Source organism: Bradysia coprophila, chromosome IV, assembly GCF_014529535.1.
Source record: "Bradysia coprophila strain Holo2 chromosome IV, BU_Bcop_v1, whole genome shotgun sequence".
In the NCBI taxonomy this organism is placed as follows: Eukaryota; Metazoa; Arthropoda; class Insecta; order Diptera; family Sciaridae; genus Bradysia; species Bradysia coprophila.
Genome location: NC_050738.1, coordinates 7,462,058 through 7,484,136, shown reverse-complemented (window position 1 = coordinate 7,484,136; position 22,079 = coordinate 7,462,058). Strand labels below are relative to the sequence as shown.

At 35.8% G+C, this 22,079-nt stretch overlaps 1 protein-coding gene across 38 annotated transcripts in view; it reads left to right on the top strand.

The window, feature by feature from the left end:
* Positions 1-22,079, top strand: part of LOC119066071 (Down syndrome cell adhesion molecule-like protein Dscam2) — a 139,127-nt gene that overhangs the window by 71,011 nt on the left and 46,037 nt on the right. For 16 of the 38 annotated variants that reach the window (XM_037168302.1, XM_037168308.1, XM_037168305.1 and 13 more), the window contains exons 5-8: positions 3,805-3,954; positions 8,213-8,336; positions 21,367-21,803; positions 21,862-21,945. In XM_037168302.1, the coding sequence (XP_037024197.1) occupies positions 3,805-3,954; positions 8,213-8,336; positions 21,367-21,803; positions 21,862-21,945 (795 nt within the window). Of the gene's footprint in view, positions 1-233; positions 402-544; positions 710-3,804; positions 3,955-7,855; positions 7,980-8,212; positions 8,337-9,266; positions 9,391-9,871; positions 9,996-10,232; positions 10,357-10,813; positions 10,938-11,089; positions 11,214-11,412; positions 11,537-12,172; positions 12,297-14,474; positions 14,599-14,784; positions 14,909-21,366; positions 21,804-21,861; positions 21,946-22,079 lie in introns of all 38 variants that reach the window. The other 22 variants (XM_037168321.1, XM_037168328.1, XM_037168334.1 and 19 more) reach the window with 10 other exon arrangements.

Here is a 22,079-nt window from a genome sequence, read left to right as displayed (position 1 = left end):
ACACCGGCGATAGCTCACAGAATTCATTCATCCCTAATCGGCTTTACCCGATGCGTTACCGAATCGTTGACTGACTCGTGTCTCGTCTGTTTTTGAACTAAAATGCAGCGCAAATATAACTACATTCGTAGATTTGTCATCTAAAAGTTTCAAATAACACGCGATCCAAATCCTAGAACTTGTTATTAGACAAATCTTGTTTTAACAAATCAATCAATTCTTGATTTCGATAGTCGTAATTCAGTCGTATGAAGCAGAAGCTGACAATGAATATGTCATTCGAGGAAATTCGGCGGTTATGACTTGCGAAATTCCTTCCTACGTCTCAGAGTTCGTGGCCGTTGACCTATGGACTGACTCAGATGGTGGAACATTTTATCCTGGAAATGAACAACAGACTGGTACACATCGTGCATTCGTTTACTCCTGATAAATCCACTTCCTCATTCTTTTTATTTTATCTTACATTGTATATGACTTGTCCATCTACTGCGGTTTATCATTTTGAATTGATAGAATATTAACGAATCTTATTACTTCTCAGTGGTTCAACAATTCTACCAAACTCGTGTTATTGATGAATTTGTTCTTCGCGGCAATGCGGCGACACTTACTTGTTCCTTGCCATCTTTCGTAAGCGAATTTGTGATTGTCGAAGCTTGGATTTCGGACGACGGAACTGAGTATCTACGTAACGATAATGATTTCGGTTTGTACACAAACAAATACAAAGTCCTGTCCAATTCCAAATACTTTCGTCCATGAAACTGAACTTATCAATAGCTGTTCGATGCGATAAATAGTTTTATAAAACTTGTAATATTGACTTTAAATGGCGAAACTAAAACGTTTCAAGAGAAAAGGAACTTCATATCCTCATTGTACGCAGAGTTGCATTGACTTTGACTCTAAAACAATTCGAATTTTATCTTCTCCTCAATTTAGTCGTAAACCAGGACTATGGTGCCGACATACTTATGGAATACGTAATAAAAGGCAACTCAGCTATCCTTCGTTGCGTATATCCATCATTTATATCCGATTTCGTACGTGTGGAGTCATGGGTAGATGACGTTGGAAACGAATACATACGAAGTGATAACTACGGTTAGACAATATCAAAGCGTTTTTTTTCCTTTTCCCACTCACTACAAAGTCCCCATTGATCTAATAAATCGAAGCAAATTAGGTGTTTCCCTGCAGTATTCAACTCATAATTTGCATACTCTTGGTCGAAGAGTAGTGAATCGCTGTTTCTATTGAGGAAGAAATTCATAAATTGACGGCAGTAAGAGGTAACGAAAACCAACTGTTTCCTCCCGAAAAAAGTGAAGTTCGTTGCACGGTTCGTTTTACAATTTGTATCATTTTAATTATTTTGAAGTATGATGGGAGGGTAGGCTTCAACGACTTTTTATTCAAATAATTAATTATTACTCTTACTCCTTTCACATATTAGGAAGTATTTGTAGTTCAGGGTTTGCGCGTAGTTGATTTTTGCCATTTAAAAACATCTAAAAGTCTATGCAATCTTGGCAAAGTTAACTCTAAGCTCTAAGAGCTAATCACATGTGCATATCACGCTCCAAAACTAATTCTCTCTAATTTATTTTCAGTCGTTAGTCAATTTTACGAGTCTCAGGTGTATGACGAATATGTCATCAAGGGTAATGCAGCGGTTTTAAAATGTCATTTACCGAGTTTCATCGTCGACCATGTAGAAATTGTTGAGTGGGTCGATTCAAATGGTGGCCATTATAAACATGACAACCCTGGTACATTCAACTTCACTATTAAAACAGCCTTTTCAACAATTTCCGATAATCCTACACTCAATTTTCACTCCTAATTGATATACAATACAGAGTAGAAGCGAAGCAAATTACAACTAGAAGCGAACAACATGCTTCCCCTATAGTTTCCGTAATTGATTCATTGTTGTAACTCTAGCAATTTTTCATTTTCAGTTGTTAGTCAGTTTTACGAGGCACAGGTGTCTGATGAATATGTTATCAAAGGCAATGCAGCGGTTTTGCGGTGCAATATTCCTAGTTTCGTATCCGATCATGTTATTATTACTGAATGGATCGATTCGAATGGTGTACAGTACAATAAAAATAACTCCGGTATATTACACAAAAAAAATATTTTTTCCAACTTTTCCCAAATGGACATCCTGTATAATGCCGATGATTGTCATACACTGTTTTATTGTTCTATTTGTTCCTGAAATTATTGCGGCACTATGGTTCGTTTGAAATTGATTGAAAGAGAGCAGTACATACTGTTGCTTACGTAGGACTACGTGTTATTCTCAGAATTTTCAATTGGTTCACGAATTTAATATCGAAAACCACCCAGGTTCAATGTAGTATTCAATTGACCAATGGCCATATATTCCCGTAAGTTGCTCTTCGTCTCTAAAATGTACAGATTCCTTTTTTTTAATTCTAACAAGACTCATGAGGAAAGACTTGAGGTCCGCATTTGTACGTTTTCAAAGTTACAGCTGCGACATAAAAGAATCTAGTGTATTTTTGAGGCATACCGCAGAACATTATTTTGCTTAGAGTAACGTTTGTTCTGATTTGTAATTGATTACACATGAAATTCGTTGAACAATTGAAAATCAAGATTTTTATATTCTAAATTTTGGTTAGGTATAAGCTCGCGCGAAGAATGAAACACTAAAATAGAAAATCTAGACTTTCATTTGTTAAACAATTTTTGTGATGAATCATTTACAAACAACAACTCCCAAAACAGAAAACATGTCGAGTTTAACTTTTCTCTCATTGTATTACACTTACAAAAAGTGTTCGTGTAGCAATACAAAAAAAAACGCAATTTTAACTTCTGTATTCAAGTGGTTGTTTGTGTGATTGTTCACGCTTGGATTAAGGATTAAGGATTACCGTCAGAGTTGATCGATACTGATAAATTTGGCTCACATCATAGATAAATTTATCAAAGCCTTTGAAGGCTGAAGCCTAGTTCTTGACAGGTTGAGCTAAATTTTTCAGTCCTTATAAATTTTGAGCGGGATACACTTAATCGCTGTTTTGGACATGTTTTCTCAAAGGTAAATGTTAAGCTGATTCAGTACTGCACTGCTATCAGTACTCGCTCGAATTTCTTGCAAGATTATTTTCGACATCTCGATTAATGGCACCCAGATATGCCTTTCTGAATAACTAACCAAAATTGATTCTATAATGTATAATTAATGGATAGTCATCTGTTGTTGACAACGACGGCAACAATATTAGAAACATTTGCTAGCCAGTGTATTCTTATTTAGAGAAAAAATGCATCTTAAAACCAACGAAGGAAAAGATTTTATAGGGAACACTAGACGTTACTTTAATCAAAAGAAGTAGTAGATGTAGTGATTACATCGCTTGACGTGTTTTTAGGTAAAAGTCAGTATATTTGAATATTCTATTGAAACAGCACAAAAATGGAATTTTGCATTCAGGCCACGTAAATCAGTCGAACAGTGTTAATTTGATCTTTTTGAGTTGAATATTTCCCATCCTTTTACATCCCATTTAGTCCGAAAATTCCATAAGTCTAACGGCTTACCGTGTCCCTATTTTCCCTCTTCACTTTGCATGTTATATGAAACCAATTATTAAATGCTTAGCACTTCACAATTTTATACAAAGAAATTTAAATTTAGTTTTTTTCTTGATAAATTAATGCATGCCAAATCAAGCTTATTTCGAATTCAGTTAATTCACGTGAAGTGCTACAGCAAATCTGCAATTCAATACTAATATTTACATTTTTCTTTTCACATAGATGGTAAATACCTCGTATTACCATCCGGTGAATTGCATATTAAAGAAGTTGGACCAGAGGATGGCTATAAAAGCTATCAGTGCAGAACGAAACATCGATTGACCGGAGAGACAAGGCTTAGCGCAACTAAGGGACGACTGGTAATTACTGGTAAGTGCTCAGATTTCCATCCTATCGAAATAAAACAAAACAAAATAAAGTCATTTACAAGAAGCAAAGAAGTGCAGTGCGGTTTCGGGTTATGTACAAAATTATATCGCTCAAAGAATCACTTTGATGGTGCAACTGAAGCAGCAACTGAGTGTTTGCGTCAATATTTACCAAATTGAATGGTTTTAAGTAAACTTTCCGAATGACGAACGTTTGTTATTCCAATTTCATCAAAAGGAAATTTACATCATTCGTCTGAAGTGAAGAAGAACTTTCTGTCAATATATTTTAAAAATTATTTCATTAGCTTCGTGGGTAAAGTAAAAATAATTAAAATCAGACGAAACTGATCATTCACTGTCTGTCGATGTTGACCAGCGTCTCAAGATTGGTTTGGCTGTTATATGCCATAGGAGCTATAATTTTGGTCTCGTATTTCAGTATGGTTGAAAGCAGGGACTATTTTCAAGAAAACATTTTCCCCGAATTTTCATAGATTTTTCCAGATTTTCGTAAAACAACCATTTCGGAAAATTAAGAGTGATATCGCCAAATCAGGTGATTGGAGAACAGGCGGTTTCCGATTTTAATGAGTGATAACTCGTTGGATTCGTCTTTCGCGACATAGCGAAGCGTTTTTCTATTGATAAGGTAAAAGAATAGTAGACGATAAAAAATGATTGCCTTAGTACCGTTCCAGATGCTATTACAGCAGTTAAGCCTTCAGAAAGAAGGAAAAATCTACATTTTGGCACTAACTTTTTTTCGAAGACTTCTGTAGGCTTGCAGCCCAAAAGTACTGCGTTCATTTATATGTGCAACGATAGTGGGTGAGGCCAGCTACATCACCCCATACTAAGTGGAACATCGAAGCTGCAGAGAAGGCGGACTCTCCGAATATTCACTTTATTTTTAGTCATAACTTTCGTGGATCTACTAGCTCCGAGCGGTGCGTAAACTCTACCTGTAGGTCTTTCCAAGGCCGACATTCGTACAACATTACAACAATTTAAAATTATTTTTTCTTGAGTTATTACCGAAAAACCGTTTTCGGTACCCTCTGACATGTCTTCACTTTTGAACGCTTTTCACAAAAAACAATTTTTTTTAGAAAAAGTGAAAGATACGTGCTTCCTAGAATTGAAAGACAAATCCAACAAGCTATCACTCATTAAAATCGGAGACCGCTTGTTCCCAAAGTTAAAAAACTCACCTGAAGATTTGGCGATATCACTCTTAAGGCAAATATAAGGATAATCCAGATAAAAGTCGGAAAATCTGGAAAAAATCAAGAAAATATAGGAAAACGTTTTTCCAAAAACAATCAAAAGAGGAAATTACAGCATCAGCCAGAGTTGGATCGGTTATCCGAAATTTTCGGTTCGGTTTGAACCGAACCGAATACTTTGGTTTTGTCGTAAAACAATATGAAATGAAGGCAGACTCGTCAAAATTGATTGATTTCATTATGAACTAAACAAAAAGAAGTAAATGGAGCAATTGCATGCGATTTTTGTGAGAAAACGAATTTGACAAGAACTTATGAGATTTTCAATTCTCAATAAAAGTATCATGCAATTGCTCCATTTACTTCTTTTTGGTTAGTTCATAATGAAATCAATCAATTTTGACGAGTCTGCCTTCATTTTATATTGTTTTTCGACAAAACCAAAGTTTTCGGTTCGGTTCAATCCGAACCGAAATTCTCGGTTCGGTTTAATCCGAACCGAAATTTTCGGTTTTTCGGATAACCGATCCAACTCTGCCATCAGCTTTGCCTTGTAACATATGATATGAGGTTAAGAGCCATCAATGCTTTGCTGAAAAGCACATACTTGGTGGTCTTTTAAATACTGGACTTTAGTTTACTTTCGATGATATCTTTCCACCAGAATCCTTTTTCAAAAATATAGGACCGCTATAACGACCACGAATGTGTTAGCTTTCGACCGAAAATAGACTTGGTTGTAGCTCTGAGAAAACTGAACAATTTCTCGCAATTTATGAAAAATTTCGCTAAGCTACTGACTTTTCTCAGAGCTCGTCAAACGACTACAACCAGAACTAATTTTCACTTAAAGCTAACGCATTCATGGTCGTTATTGCGGCCGTACATTTTTCAAAAAGGATTCTGATGAAAAGATTTAATCAAATATTACTATTACCTTCATTCGTATTGATTATGTTAGATGCTAGGGTTACACCTAATTGATATGAGCATCAAATTAAGAATTTTCAGACACAGTGCTTTAATTCGTGTTCGGATTGATTAAATTCTAAAAAGATTATCCATTGAACACACTAGTAACCTATCTGATGTCTCTGAAGGTTTGCGTCAGAAACATTTTATGCATTTAATTGATGCACTTCCTTTTCCATTTTGAAAAAACCCACAGCAGATAGATTTCACTCATTTTTGTAATTTAAAGATAATAACCGGTGTAACAACTTAAGTATACGATTATTTTGATTACCATACGTTGTGCGCTCCTGAGAACAATCGAAACACTGTTTTTTGTCACGAAGCACAGTCTAAACATACGACATGATGATCCCTATAACATGGCTAAAAACATTTCGTTGGATCGGGTAATTGTTATTCTCACGAACATTAATGAAAATATAAAATAACACAAATGTTCAGAAGTGATCTGCTTAATTGTATGATACGACAGAGAAATAATAAAAAGAAAAACCGAAACCGAGACACTTCTTTGTTTATTGTAACGAACTTTTTAATTAACGTAATGCATGAGAAAAAAAAGGAATTGATTTTTGTTGGAAAAAAGAGAATTATACAGAAAATAAATACATAAATAGTAATACTGGAACATTTATTTATTTATTTTCGTGTATATGCTACATTAAATAAAAGCAATAACAATAATGTTTTCATAGTAAATAATGGAGTGGTTCGTTGAAAGTGTTAATTCATGATTGACTCGTTGTCGGTAAATAATGATATTGGAGTGAAAACGTTATTGTCATTGGATATGCCTGAATGTTGGGATAGGGTACCCTGTTGCGTGAAAATGGCACAAAAGTCCAAAAATATTTTGCCGGTAAAATTGATTTCGTGAAAATAAATGAACTGAGATTTCAGTCAGACAACAACTCTTAACCTATTAGAAACGGGTAGTCATCTTCTTCTCGACAATGATGAAAAGCGACAAACTTTCGCTGGCATGCCTTCATAAATATTGATTTAAACAAATGAAGTAAAAGATTTTGTATCAAACACGAGATGTTATCCTAAACAAAAGAAGTAACAGATTCAATTATAATATCGTGCTGGCCGTTTCTGAAAGGTTAAGAAAAGAAAATCCGTGAAACGCACGTAAAAGACTAAATTGTTTTTCAAAAAGAAATATTTTTCTGCTTTTAAAGTTTTTGTTTCCAAATTTGTTTAGTGGAATTGTTGAAAAATACCAGGCTCTTACGACGAATGTATACGTAATGGATTTTTCAGCTGATTTTATTTTGTTTTCTTTCAGTAAAATGTCTGGTATGCTGATATACACAATTCTGACAATTCTCCTTTTGTAACTGTAGTTCTTTGAACTTCGTTATTGGATAACAGTTGTTTACTTAAACGTAAAAAAATACCGCCGGAATGATAATTGTCTTTTTACATTTCTATACAACGAGTAACATTTTTCCTTAATATCATTTGCAAGGGATCTCAGAACCATCTGCTTTCAAATGTTCAATCAGTCTGTAGACGAAGTTCTCCCAAATTAGGCTTATTAATCAACTTTTCTTCTTTCTTTTTTTTAATTTAACCGAAGATAGTTGCAGGACTTATAGATTATCCCAGCATAACTTTGTTACTAAGATTTTAGAGAAAATTTTGTTTTTATAAATATAAGGAATGAAACATAAACATTTGAAATCGTTACAGAGCCAGTTGGTAGCGTTAGTCCTAAGATAATAACTGGCGAGGAATTTAAAGTTGTTCGCAAAAGAATAAATCATTCTTTGAATATATTATGTCCTGCCCAAGGGTATCCAACGCCAGTTTTTAGGTAAGACTTCGAAAACCTCCGATCTGTTTTTTGATTGTGGTATACTTTCTAATGTTATCTACTTAGATTTGAAACATGAAATGAATCAAACTTCTTTTGACTTTTTAACATTTAAACAGAATAAATTTACTTAAACGTTTGATGCTGTTCTCAAACAGTTTACCCCATTCCAACATTTCGTCTGTATAACTTCTATTGGACACACAAACATTTTCTTATTGTTTTTATTTAAGAACCTGTCGGAAGTGTAGCGCCCAAAGTAAATGTGGCTGATAAAGGTCACATATCGAGTGCAAGAACTGGTCATACGACTGACATATTATGTCCAGCTCAAGGATATCCAATGCCCGCTTTTAGGTACTTCCCTTGCATATTTCCATGGTCATATATATTCAATGAACTTTAGCCTATCTTATACATCAAATATATCACAGTTATCTAGTCTCTTACGTTCTCTTGTTTCATTAGTTTTAACACACCCTTTTCTATATATCGCCAGTCTTCTCCATAAGAGAGACATGGCTGTCTATGTCTATTGAGAGGTTACGTTGTCTCCATAAATCTTTATTTACTGTTAAAATAGTTGCCTCTGTTCAATATTTCTTTCCGATATCCAGACCCGGGGTACCATTTAATCGGTGCGGAAAACCACCTCGCAATGTCTGCATGATTGAGTTTATTTTCAAGTGTATCATCTTTCAATGCTGGAGAGTTTAACAATTAACAAGTCGTTGCACAGTAGTTGGCAATAATTATATTTGAGTAGTGACGAGATGTTATTCATGGCACATTGTCTACATTGTCTTTGGTGAACAACCAATAAACGAACTAAAATTCCTTAGTCATTGCGAGTGAACGATGTGAAAGTGTTGCTTTCTACCGACAGTAGTGGTGAATTAAGTCCCTATTCCAACATCCATCTTATCTGATTCATTATTTACTATTGAAAAGAGCAATTTGTTCCAAGCATATTTCTTTGATGTGTATGTTATAACCACACAAATTATTTGTCAACTCATACAGAGCCAGTTGGTAGCGTTGCGCCTAAGGTAAACGTGGGAGATAAAGTTGCCATATTGAGTGTGAGGCAATCTCATACAACGGATATACTGTGTCCCTCGCAAGGATATCCGATGCCTGCTTTTAGGTACAGTGAACTTACAACAAAGAGAACCATTATAACCATATAACACCATACACCCGCAAACAGTTCACTCTATTCCAACAATTCACCTTTCTCTGATTTATTGAGATATAACAAATCGTAATGTTTACCCATCTATACAGAACCAGTGGGAAGTGTAGCTCCTAAAGTGAACCTGGGCGATAAAAGTCGTATATTGAGCATAAGACATGGTCACGTGTTTGATTTACTATGTCCCGCACAATCGTATCCAATGGCTTCGTTTAGGTACTATATAATCACTATAAACATAGATTTTAATATTGTCTGAAATGACCGCATTGCGCCGCATTGAGACAGAGAGATTATCCCATTTCATGTGGTTTCGAATTACGTCTTTTTGTGACCTTATTCCAACATTCAACATAGTCTGTTTTCTGGTTGGAATTGTTTTAATCTTTCCCGTTATTTATTTATCACATTAGAGCCCGTGGGAAGCGTTGCCCCTAAAGTAAATGTAGCTGATAAACTTGGGGTATTGAATGCTAGACAAGGTCACGAAACTAACATATTATGTCCGGCACAATCGTATCCAATGGCTTCTTTTAGGTACGAGTTCCACAGGCATTAAATACCGTGTTGTGTTAGACTAGCAAACTTTTGTAGCTTCAAATGTTGTACCCTATCCCATCACTCTTGCTTACAAGAAAAATTGAATCTAAAACGATAAGTTGTTTTACACGGAAAATTTTGTTCGATAACGTTTTAGAGCCGGTAGGCAGTGTAGCACCTAAAGTGGGCATAGATGACGAAATAAAAAATGCTCGAACTGCCATCAATAATACAATCAGTTTAGCTTGCCCAGCGCAGTCTTATCCAGTTCCCGTATTTCGGTAAGAGTCAGTGCAGGCTTCCTTTTAGAGTAATCGTCTTCATTCACTCAAACATGGGAAATACTCCGCAGTTTATAGCAACGAAAAATTTAGGATGTCAGGCTCTAGAGGCTTTTATCATGAAATCTTAACCATTACTTCACATTTCCGCAATACGTGTACTCTGTGCCAACACTTTCTATTGTCCTTCGGAACGGTGACTTTAATAGAGATCGTTATTGCTCTCAATTTTAACAGAACCTGTTGGAAGTGTGGCACCGAAAGTGAATGTAGCAGATAAATATCGTGTTTCGAGCATAAAACGTGGCCATGTAACTGACATATTATGCCCAGCGCAGTCATATCCAATGGCTTCTTATAGGTATTTCTATCGTAAATCGAATTTTCTAATTTTAATGCAACAAGCGTCACATCTGTTTACCCATAAAACAAGTCAAATGTTACATCGTTTCATCAAATTCCCAACTTCAGAATTACATTGCTCCCATCACCCTATTCCAACATTCTTTTGTGCTCTCATTGCAATCACCATTTGAAAAATTTAATTATTTTTATTAGAACCCGTCGGGAGCGTCGCACCTAAAGTAAATGTAATCAATAAACTGGGTGCATCGAGTATTAGACAAGGTCATTCGACTGACATACTATGCCCTGCGCAATCATATCCAATGGCTTCTTTTAGGTACGATTGATAAAAACGATTTGCGTGTGTGCTAAAAATGAGTTGAATATTGTACCTTATCCCTACACTCTGGCCGACACTGATTAAACCTGACTGCTTGCATGACTGACGATAATTTCGTTCTGAAACATTTTAGAGCCCATAGGCAGTGTAGCCCCTAAAGTGGGCATAGCTGATGAGATAAGTAATGCTCGATCGGCCAGCCATGACACAATAAGTTTGCTTTGCCCTGCTCAATCTTATCCAGTTCCGGTGTTTCGGTAAGATTGGTTATCTATACAAACATCGACATTTTCCTAAAGTATTCCAACGAGTCTCACTATCTCAGCATTTTGGGTATATCGGCACTATCAATTAAATGAGAACGTTAAGCATAAATGTTGAAATTGTTATTTTGTTTATTAAAAACCAGAACCGGTGGGGAGCGTAAGTCCTAAGTTTAATGCAGCCGACGAGCTCAATATTGTTCGATCGAAAATGACGCAAGATATCTGTTTATTATGTCCAGCTCAATCGTATCCAACGCCAATATCCCGGTAATTTTTTAACATTTTTTTATGGAATCTGTCAAGGATTACTTTCAATATTTCCCTAAGAATTGTTCTGCTTTCTGTACGTATTGGCTTTTGAAATATTTGTACTCATTTCATCGGTAAACCTTGATCCAACATTCAGAATTGATTGAAACATGAACCTAAATTTCAAACCCACTCTCTCTTTCCCTTAAATCTTTAGAGCCCGTCAACAGCGTGGCTCCAAAATTAACGTCTGGTGATAAAAGCCGTACCTTAGACTCGCGTCGAACTCACAGTATCACCCTGTTGTGTCCGGCGCAATCAAGTCCATTACCCAATTTTCGGTGAGTTTTGTTGTCATTCACCGAACATATATACCTATCCCGAACAACAGACAAACACAAACTAGCATAAAGCATAACTAATTGGTCAATTAAATTGATTATAGAACCGATTAGTGGTACAGCTCCGAAAGTGCCATTGATGCAGAAATTCGGTCATTATGGTACTGAAATCAACACCACAGTATCTCTATTATGTCCAGCCCAATCGTATCCAGTATCAAATTTTAGGTTTGTCTAATTTATTGGAATGAATTGCAGTTTAAGAGGAAGTGATAACATTACAATGAGGTTCTCTATCCCAGACGACAGGCTATTCATAAACACGATTAATGAATTTCGTTAATTATGTCGATTTTTATTCATCATTCCATAGAACCAATAAGTGGTACGGCTCCCAAGGTGCCGCTGATATTGAAAAATGTTCACTATAATACCGAGATAAACACGACTGTGTCTCTATTGTGTCCAGCTCAATCATATCCTGTATCGAATTTCAGGTTTGTTTACAATAAGAGATTTAGCCTAACACTCAATATAGTTTGCATTTCACGTCTATCAGGGTACTCTATAATCCATGAACTACTAAAATTGAAAAAAGGGTTTAGTTCAAATCAGAATTTGTTTATCTTTGTCTAGAACCTGTTGGAACAAAATCACCAACATTATCTATTGATACTAAGTGGTCGGGCATTGAACGTCAAAGCAATCACTCGATAACTTTATTGTGTCCAGCTCAATCGTATCCACCTCCGAATTTTAGGTGAGAAAGCTTCGTCGGGCTTGATATACGCTCTAAGATCTAAAGGAGACTCCAATGTCTCGTTTTACCTCGTCAGTTTTTCAAAAACCAGATTTCTATAATAATTTATCAAAATTGCACCGAGTGGAAAATTCTATTTTTCCTTCTTATCGTTAACGTACACGCACGGATACGACTAATATATAATTACAATTAAATCTATAAAAAAAATCTGAACGAAATCATATCGTACATTGTACTACAACACTTCTCTAACGTGACAGAGAACGTGATACATGCACAATTTCGCTTATACTCAGATTTACGTTATGCTATATTATCTGCGAGTAAACAACATTTATTTATACTCTTTCCTCTTACTCATCCGTCAACAAATTTTCATTGAAAGGGAAATCCTAAACACTACCACGTTGTCGTTGATATATAATATACACACCGCTGTTGATTGTTTTATTTATACATATACCAACAAGCCCCACAAATTCATCGTTTCGCCGAAACGGAATAATCTCCATTTTAATGTGGCGATTGTTGCAATGGATATTTTCGGCATTACCTGCCATTTTCTCCTTACCACGTGCTATTTCGGCTCTTTTCGGTTCGTTTCGCTTGATCGCACGTGTTGGTTTGTTTTTGTAAGATAACTACAGCTGAGTGAGAGATTGCGTGAAACGTGGATGGAGAGAACATGAATGAAGACAGGGCGACTCAAAAGTGGAGTACGTTATAGTAAAACCTACTTGTTGAATAGTTTCGTTGTATGTATTTGCAATGAACATTATGTAAAGTGGTTTGTATGAATGAAATCGTACGTGCTATGTATTATGTTCGACTTGAACCAGAACATAAACATTGCGCATGCATGTCCTTTATGCGAATTGCAATACCATTTTAGGTTTCATTGAACTTCATTGTTTTGGTTTTCATTTCGAACAGAAGTAAAAGTAGACCTTGAATGCTCTTGTTTTCGTTTTCGATCCGTTTGTGGAAGCGAAAGGTAAATTGATATGATAGTTTTGTGCTTATCTATGAATGACGATGGGGCACGAACTCTTTTTTGATTAACCTGATTAACCAGTGATTAATCGTTGATTAGACATGATTTACCAGTAGTCGGAGAATCGGAAAATATAATCACGTAACGGAATCATACTCATATCTCAATTAAGGGCATCTACGCAAACTGTGAACAAAAATTTTATGAATTCGTTCATCTTTTATAGAGCCAGTGGGTTTTAAACCACCTTCGTTTTCAACTGATGCGTCTACTTTCTCAGTCAGATGGGAGCAAGGAACTGCGTTAGCATTACTATGTCAGGCTCAAGCTTATCCCATTCCAATTCAGAGGTTGGTAAATTTAAATCGTTTGTATTGCTTCGATTCGACCGAATTTGTTGAAAATGCTTCAAGAATAAAATGTAGAAATCGAATGTGCCAAATACAACGAACAACAATACTGATTTCGGCGTACCAGGCCTCGCCTCATCAGTACACCTTGGCCTTGCGAGGACCATCACAACACATACTAGAATGAGTAATCATTACAAGTATGGGCTTAAATACACTTTTTTGTCAACAGATACTTATCGGCTTATCGGTCCGAGGACCTAAATTTAAAAAAAAAATGTTACAACATTCTATTCGGTGTTCGATTACCTTTCAAATGAAACAAAAATTCGGAAGAACGAATGAAATTTACTCGAGTTATATGTAAAAAACACATAGGGCCGAGTATCATTTCACTTCTAAGGCCCTAACTCACGGTCAACTCACCCGATTTTCCTGGATTGGTATTGACAGTACCTATCATTTGCCGTGTCATTTACATTTCCATCGTTTATTTTGCTATAGATATCCACAAAAGACCTTAAAACACTTAGGCGGCCCTAACTCACGAAGGGCCGTGCACTATCGTCTTCGTGAACACCCGCTGCTTATTTAACGGCATGTATGAATTCGTGCGGCAATAATTCAAATAGATGACGTACAATTCACGTGACGAATGGCGCATCCAAGCATCGGATCGTTCAAAGATCTCGTGAAAAATGTTTGAGTGGAAGAGAAGAAGATTTAGATTTTTATCAACTTTTTTTTGGACTTTTCGAAATTTTCGCAATACTGGGATCTCTTACGGGCGAGTTAAGTATAGTTTTCTAAGTCTCTTTCCTTTCTTATCAGAACCCGTTGGATCAAAAGCGCCGACATTTTCATCCGATTACAGTAGTTTCACATTTAAACGAAGAGTCACTGAAAGTTTTGGAATGTTGTGCCAAGCACAAGCCTATCCAGTTCCCTTGATCAGGTTGGTTTGATAATTTTCTGGTTTTCATGAATCCTATTCCTGATTTGATTCAACGTTATTAATAAAGTCATACTATTTTCGGTGTTAGAACAGTACTTTTGGACTTTTGTGTTTTGTTTGAGGGCTATCACTGGGCTTTATATGACTTATCGCTTTATGTAACAATAATTTTTGTAACTCACATAGAACCAGTTGGAAGTAAAGCGCCGACATTTTCAACCGAATTAAAAAGTTCGTCATTCGAAAAAGTAGAAGGCCAAAGTTTTGGTCTATTATGTCAAGCTCAGGCCTATCCGGTTCCTTTGATCAGGTTGGTAGTTTTTGCGAATCATATGAACCTCACTCAATTTTTGGTGGTTGTTGTTTAGCTATTGATCTTTATCGAATAAATAGATTTATCTGAAGTGCAAATACTTTTGTAATGGAACACTTCTATACTATATTCTAGCATTTGGGTCATCTTTTATTACATACGTAGAGCAATCCTAATATTGAAATTGATTAAAGAAAACATTCATGCAAAAATATTCCTATCTTCCTACCGTCAGATTTGACGATTTATCTGAAATATTTTCGAACTTTTATGCCAATCTCTAGAGTATTTTCCGCACACAGGATTAAAAATTTATTTTTTTATCAGATCCATCTGTGGCAAAAGTGACTGAACTTTTTATTAGTAAGCTTTCACGCTTTATTACAGAACCCATTGGATCCCGTGCACCAACTTTCCAAAGTGAATTTAATGGAAATATGTTGCGAAAAGCGACAGGTCAAAGTTTTGCATTGTTATGTCAAGCTCAAGCGTTTCCTATTCCGTTAATAAGGTCAGTAGTAGCTGAAAAGCTTTTTCAAGAAATTCAGTTATATAGTCGCATCGATCTAAAATTTAGCTTAAAAAAATATTTAAATTCTAACCGGGTCTATAAATGCTTGTTAGAAGTTCACAGAAACTTATTGAGTTGCTCCCTAGGTGAAACATTTTTAATTTTAAACTTCATGAAAAAAAATATATGATTTCTTGGACTTTTGTGTTTAAGTTGAGCGTTAACGCTTTTTGACCCTATACCAGTGTCACAGGTAGATTGAATTAATTGTATAACTCAAACCGAACCGGTTTTCTCAGTCTGTTACTTTTATTCTCAGAACCCGTCGGAAGTAAGGCACCTACATTTTCGGCTGAATCCAAAAGTTTCACCTTCGAGAAAGTAGAGGGTCAAAGTTTTGGTCTTTTATGTCAGGCACAAGCATTTCCAGTGCCTTTAATCAGGTTTGTAATCAATTCTGATCAATATTGCTCGAATATTTCATATCTCATAATGAGGGTCATTAAGAGTTGGAATTTAACATAAATCGGATTCGATTCCATAAAAAGATAAGTTTTGATCTTTTGAGTCTGAGGCTCAGGTTTATCCAGTTTTCTATCGTCTAATTTACAATGTCAACATTCGACCTCCTGCTTTTTTGCGTTATTAATTAACATTTATACTTGACACTGTAAGCCGTTAAATTCAACCAAAATAATTTTGAACTTTTATGCCAATCTCCACCGTAATACCTCACAGGATTCATTATTGGGAAATTCATGTCTTAGGCACAATGATTTGAAAAATGCGTAGACTTATGATGACATAGATCCTTTCTTACAGAGCCCATAGGATCCCGTGCACCAACTTTTCAAAGTGAATTAAATGGTATTATGCTTCGTAAGCCAACAGGTCAAAATTTTGCCCTATTGTGTCAAGCTCAAGCGTATCCTATTCCGTTAAAGAGGTTAGTACAAACTGAAAAGTTTGCAAAGGATCGAACTTTTATCTGATCTCGTGTATAGACTGAAATCGAATTATACTGGTATTATCTAAGGAATGAAAAATGTAAAGAAAAGAAGAGTGAATTCGGACTTTTGTGTCAAGCTCAAGGTGCCCTTTTCCCCTATTGTAAATTAAAACATTTTGTTATTTTAATAGAGCCCGTGGGGTCAAAACCACCCACCTTTTCAAATGATGCTAAGAGTTCAACCTACATTCGATCGATAAATCAAAGTTTTGGACTTCTGTGTCAGGCACAGGCCTATCCAGTTCCTTTGATCAGGTTGGTAAATGTTTTCCATTAAATATGGACACAATTTTGAATATTTCTTTTTTACTTGCAAATAACAAGATATTAAAAAAACGAATGAGACTTTTTGGACCTTTTTGTTTGAATTGATCGTCAATGTTACTTGTAATTACTTGCATTTCCAGTTCCCTTGATCAGGTTTGTTAGTTTCCTTTATAGATTCCGTTCTGAAAATACCGTTTTCTTGAAGTCAATTGTGTTTTTTAATGAAATCTATTTGATACCTCTGATACTCGATCGGTCAAAAATTTAGAGCCAGCCAAGTTTTGTTCAGCCGAATATTTAACGGACAACTAAATATCTCTTAGGAAAGTAATCTTTTCTAACAGTCTCGTTCATCACAAATGTGACATGACTGGTGAAAACGAATCCCTCGCTTTTGTAATGCGGTGAAGTTACAATTGTAAGTCGAGAACAATTTTTTCTAAATACAGTCTTCGTCACCTTAAAGTAATTGTTTTAAACTTTTTATCAAATGTCTTCCTTGAACGAGCATACACCTTTAGAGCCATCGTTAGAGGAAAAAACGGTATGTGCAATGATTTTATTGGCGCTGGCGACTCGTTGCTAGCTAGCCGAAATAATGGATACCGTCTTATGAAACCGTGGTACCATTGATCGTTTTTGCGGTCGGTGATGACAGTAGGTAGTGGGTACTCTGAGCAATGCAGAACACTATATGATGATCTCTTTCACCTGACACGCTTTCGAGCAGCTTTGTGCAAATGAAACGCTCTCTCCATGTAGTGAACAGCTCGTTGTTCGTCGCCCAGTCAATTCGACTGCTACCATCAGTTTCCAAATTAATTTGCAGGTTGCCGTCAAAAGGTACGCTCGTTTATTTTCGATTCGTGTCGCACCACTTTTTGCAAATTGTCAATTGACTACGTCTAAGAGAAAATCGAAAACAAAAACGTTAAAATGGACCAATTGAATATAGTGCGGCGGTTCATGCAACATTAGAATTCATATCATCTTACACCTCGACGGAAATTGTATTGTATTCGTTCATTCAATCGCGTATGATCAACCGTATCACATTCATATATCATAAGCAAATTCACGAGGCCAAATATACAGAAATATACTCCGTATATTTCTGTATATCTCGTATGTATATCTTATAACTCTGTATAAGTTTGACAACTGCCACCTGGAAGAAAATGATATTTTTTACGCGACAGATTTTGATCAAACAAAATGCCAGTGTGTAGTGCGTGATCTCAGGAGTCCGGCAATGCAATTAGTTTTCCAATTAGACCAATATTTACCGAGCGATAAGACTTTGCAAAAAAGTTTTGTTGTACATTGCAAACATCGTAGGGCTATTCCCTTCATTTTATTTATACTGGATATACGAGCGTATATCCAGCATATCAAGTATATTTGAATATATCTCGTATATCGAGTATAATCGTATTAGTTTGACAACTGCCACCTGAAAGAAAATGATAGGGGAATTCCTTTCATTTTATTTATACTGAGTATATTGCGTATATTCTGAGTATATCCAGTATAACGAGTATATATTTAATTCGTGTATTCCGTATATGGAGTATAAGTCGCATGTGTTTGACAACTCCCCATGTAGAAAACTGAAATTTTTTACGTGATGGATTTCGATCAAAGAAAATGTCAGTGTGTAGCTTGTGATCTCAGGAGTCGGGCAAGGTAATTAGTTTTTCAATCGGACTAATATCGGCTGAGCGATAAGACTCTGAAATCGTGTGCCAATCACATACAAAAACAAACATTTTTCGAAGTCTTTTTGAGACCAAAGATATTGGTCCTATTGAAAAACTAATTACCTTGCCAGAATCCTTAGACTCCTTTTAGTGTTTAATGTCGATATATTCACCGCAATGCAAAAAAATCTGTTATAACATTAGTGGCTTAACATTTTACAGATTTATTATTTGAATTTACTTGAAACCTTAAATAATTCTAAGGATTTTTATTCGTATTACAAATGAGTTTAAAGCTAGCAACATTTTAATACTCAAGCTCAGATTTATCCAGTTACCTTGAAATCACTGAAAAAACTATGTGCGGAAACTGCGAATGAATTTGGATTTTTGTGTCAAGCTACCCTTTGCCTCTACTTTTTCGTTAATTTAACATTTCCTTAAAATAGAGCCACATTTCAGCAACAGGCCTATCTCAAACGAAAATTGTTTCACAAACATAATCGGCTTTTCTCCAACAGAACCAGTTGGAAGTAAACCACCCACATTTTCGACTGACTCTAAAACTTCGAGCTACATACGATCTGTAAATCAAAGTTTTGGGCTTTTGTGCCAGGCTCAGGCCTATCCCGTTCCCCTCATCAGGTTGGTAAATATTTTATTCTAGAACCAATAGACCGTGTGCAGTATAAATAATTTATTTTTAATTGATGTAGATTATTATTCTGTAGAACAAAAGTGTAAACAGAATATCTGAAAAATGTCTGCTTGATTTTATATCTCACTTTAAAAGCTGTAATTTGAATGAAAATAAAAGGATATCCGAACCATTCTAATTCATTCTAATTGGATTCTTACTAAGATTCTAATAAGTGGGATGGCATCGGGATGGCAACAATATTTTTCAATAATTTCTATAAAAAAAAATAAATATTTTTTTCAATGGTTTTCATGGTAAATCTTCTTTTTATTAAAATATGAAACTTTTTTCTCAAAATCGCACACGCTCTATTGGTTGAAAAAAGTGGACACAGTTCATATTTGAACCTTTATCTTAGTCGCAATGTTAGGTTATTCATTGAAAGAAACAAGCTATTGAAAACATAGAATGTTTTCGGACTTTTGTGTGTAAATTAAGCGCTTAATATGTTGCTTTACTCATAAGTGTAATCAAATGTATAACTCATGCAGAGCCGGTTTTCTCAGTCTGTTACTTTTATTCTCAGAACCTGTTGGAAGTAAGGCACCTACATTTTCGACAGAATCAAAAATTTTCAGTTCCGAGAAAATGGCGGGACAAAGTTTCGGTTTATTGTGTCAGGCACAAGCATTTCCAGTGCCACTAATCAGGTTGGTAATTAATAACTGGCAGAAGAGACACATAAATAATTTTTGCCAGAAAACTATTCGTTGCTATGTCTGCCTTAGTAAGAAATTATTTGGTTTTATTTTGGATTGTTTGTGCCAAATTCAAGCAAGAAGGGATCTATCATCGTTTTCTTTTAAAAGCTTATAATCACTGTATGATATGATTTTCACAAATTTATTAGAACCGGTCGGAAGTAAAGCGCCTACATTCTCAACCGAATATAAAAGTTTCACATTCGAAAAAGTTGTGGGACAAAGTTTCGGTCTATTATGTCAGGCACAAGCATTCCCAGTTCCGCTAATCAGGTTGGTAAATTTTGTTTATGGAATTCAGTGTACAGAAATTGAACTGGGTTCCTGTAAATGGTTAAAAGTTCTTTGGTTTAGCAGTTGGTAAACCGTTGAGCTACAGTTATTATTCACTTTTACCGAAGATAATTTGCTTCGAGGACTATCATTTTGGATTGTTTGTGTGCCAAATTCAAGCAACAGGCCTATCTCCAACGAAAATTGCTTCACAAACTCATAATCGGTTTTTCTCCAACAGAACCAGTTGGAAGTAAAGCACCCACATTTTCGGCAGAATCCACTAGTTTTACATTCAAGAAAACAGTAGGCCAAAGCTTCGGTCTATTATGTCAGGCACAAGCATTCCCAGTTCCATTGATCAGGTTTGTTAGTTGCCCTTGACAACATCTATTATGATATCATTCTTATAACATATAATCGGATCCAAAGCACCATTGCTAGCGTCGAACGCAGAGAGTATATCTTTCAAACATTCAGTTAACAGTAGTTTCGGCCTATTATGTCAAGCTCAGGCCTATCCTGTTCCGGTGATCAGGTTTGTAGATCGTTTACTAAATCTGCGGAGGGGAATTGTTCTGAAAGGCTGTCATAACGAAACCTTCGATCACTTTTTTCAAGATTTTTTTTTAAAATTCAGATTGACTTGTGATTAAGATCTGTGAACTAAATAAGACTTTAAGGCCAGGAATGAAATATTTGATTTCTTCTAAAAGAATTGGAAACAAAAATTACTTCATCAACATCGGTTTTCCAGTCTTTCCACTCTTTGAAAGGAGAAACATAATTTATTATTCAACGGTTGTGTTAAAGCATTATGTTTTAAGGAAATTCGTTTGCTACAAATGTTACAATTTTAGTCTCTTTCACGCAGTAGTGCCTTAATCTCCCTTGAAACTAAATTCCAAGCTAATTTCCTCGTAAACCCATTCGCAGAGCCAATTGGATATGTGAAGCCCCAAGTAACGAGTAAAGTTATAGAAATTAAAACAGTAGGAACTGGTTCAGTATTCGTTGGTATTTGTCCTGGTCAAGCTTATCCAGTTCCGGTTTTTAGGTCAGTGGGTCCGCAAATCGACTTCGAAAGGATTACAAAGTTTAAATTTATTCCTATCCTTGTCCAATGTTAATTGGGAAGAACGATGCCGTTTTTACTGACTTCATAAACGATGACACATTTTGTACGAAGAGGAAGTAGTAAAACGACAGACATGGTTCAACATATCCTTAATCCCTTCACAATCCTTCCATGCGAACTAGTGATTCAATATTAACGAATGTTTCTCTCCCCTAGATGGTACAAATTCATTGAAGGAACCACACGCAAACAAGCGGTTGTCTTAAATGATCGTGTAAAACAGGTATCCGGTACACTGATCATTAAAGACGCTGTCGTCGAAGATTCTGGAAAGTATCTATGCGTGGTTAACAATTCCGTTGGTGGCGAAAGTGTTGAAACCGTTTTAACTGTAACCGCACCATTATCAGCCAAAATTGACCCGCCCTCACAAGTAGTAGATTTCGGAAGACCAGCAGTATTTACGTGTCACTTTTCCGGAAATCCAATTAAGACTGTGTCATGGTTGAAAGATGGTAAGAAAATCGGTCACACCGATGCTATTCTGAGGATCGAATCGGTTAAGAAGGAGCATAAGGGAATGTACCAGTGTTTTATTCGGAATGATCAAGAAAGTGCTGAAGCATCTGCTGAATTGAAATTGGGCGGACGATGTGAGACTAATTTTGTATTCTGGTTAAAGTCTCGTGAATCTATTCCATTATTTTTTAGTCGACCCACCAATCATTCGACAAGCTTTCCCGGAAGAAACTCTACATCCTGGCCCATCAGTCTTCTTGAAATGTGTTGCTGGAGGTAAGACTTTGATAGTTTTTCAATCTTTACAGTCTTCACTCTCCGAAGGAGAAGATAGACGCAACTGATTTCTTGAAGTAGTTTAACGTTTTGAAGTAGTAAATTAGTTTCTTCAGAATATGTATCGGTTCCAA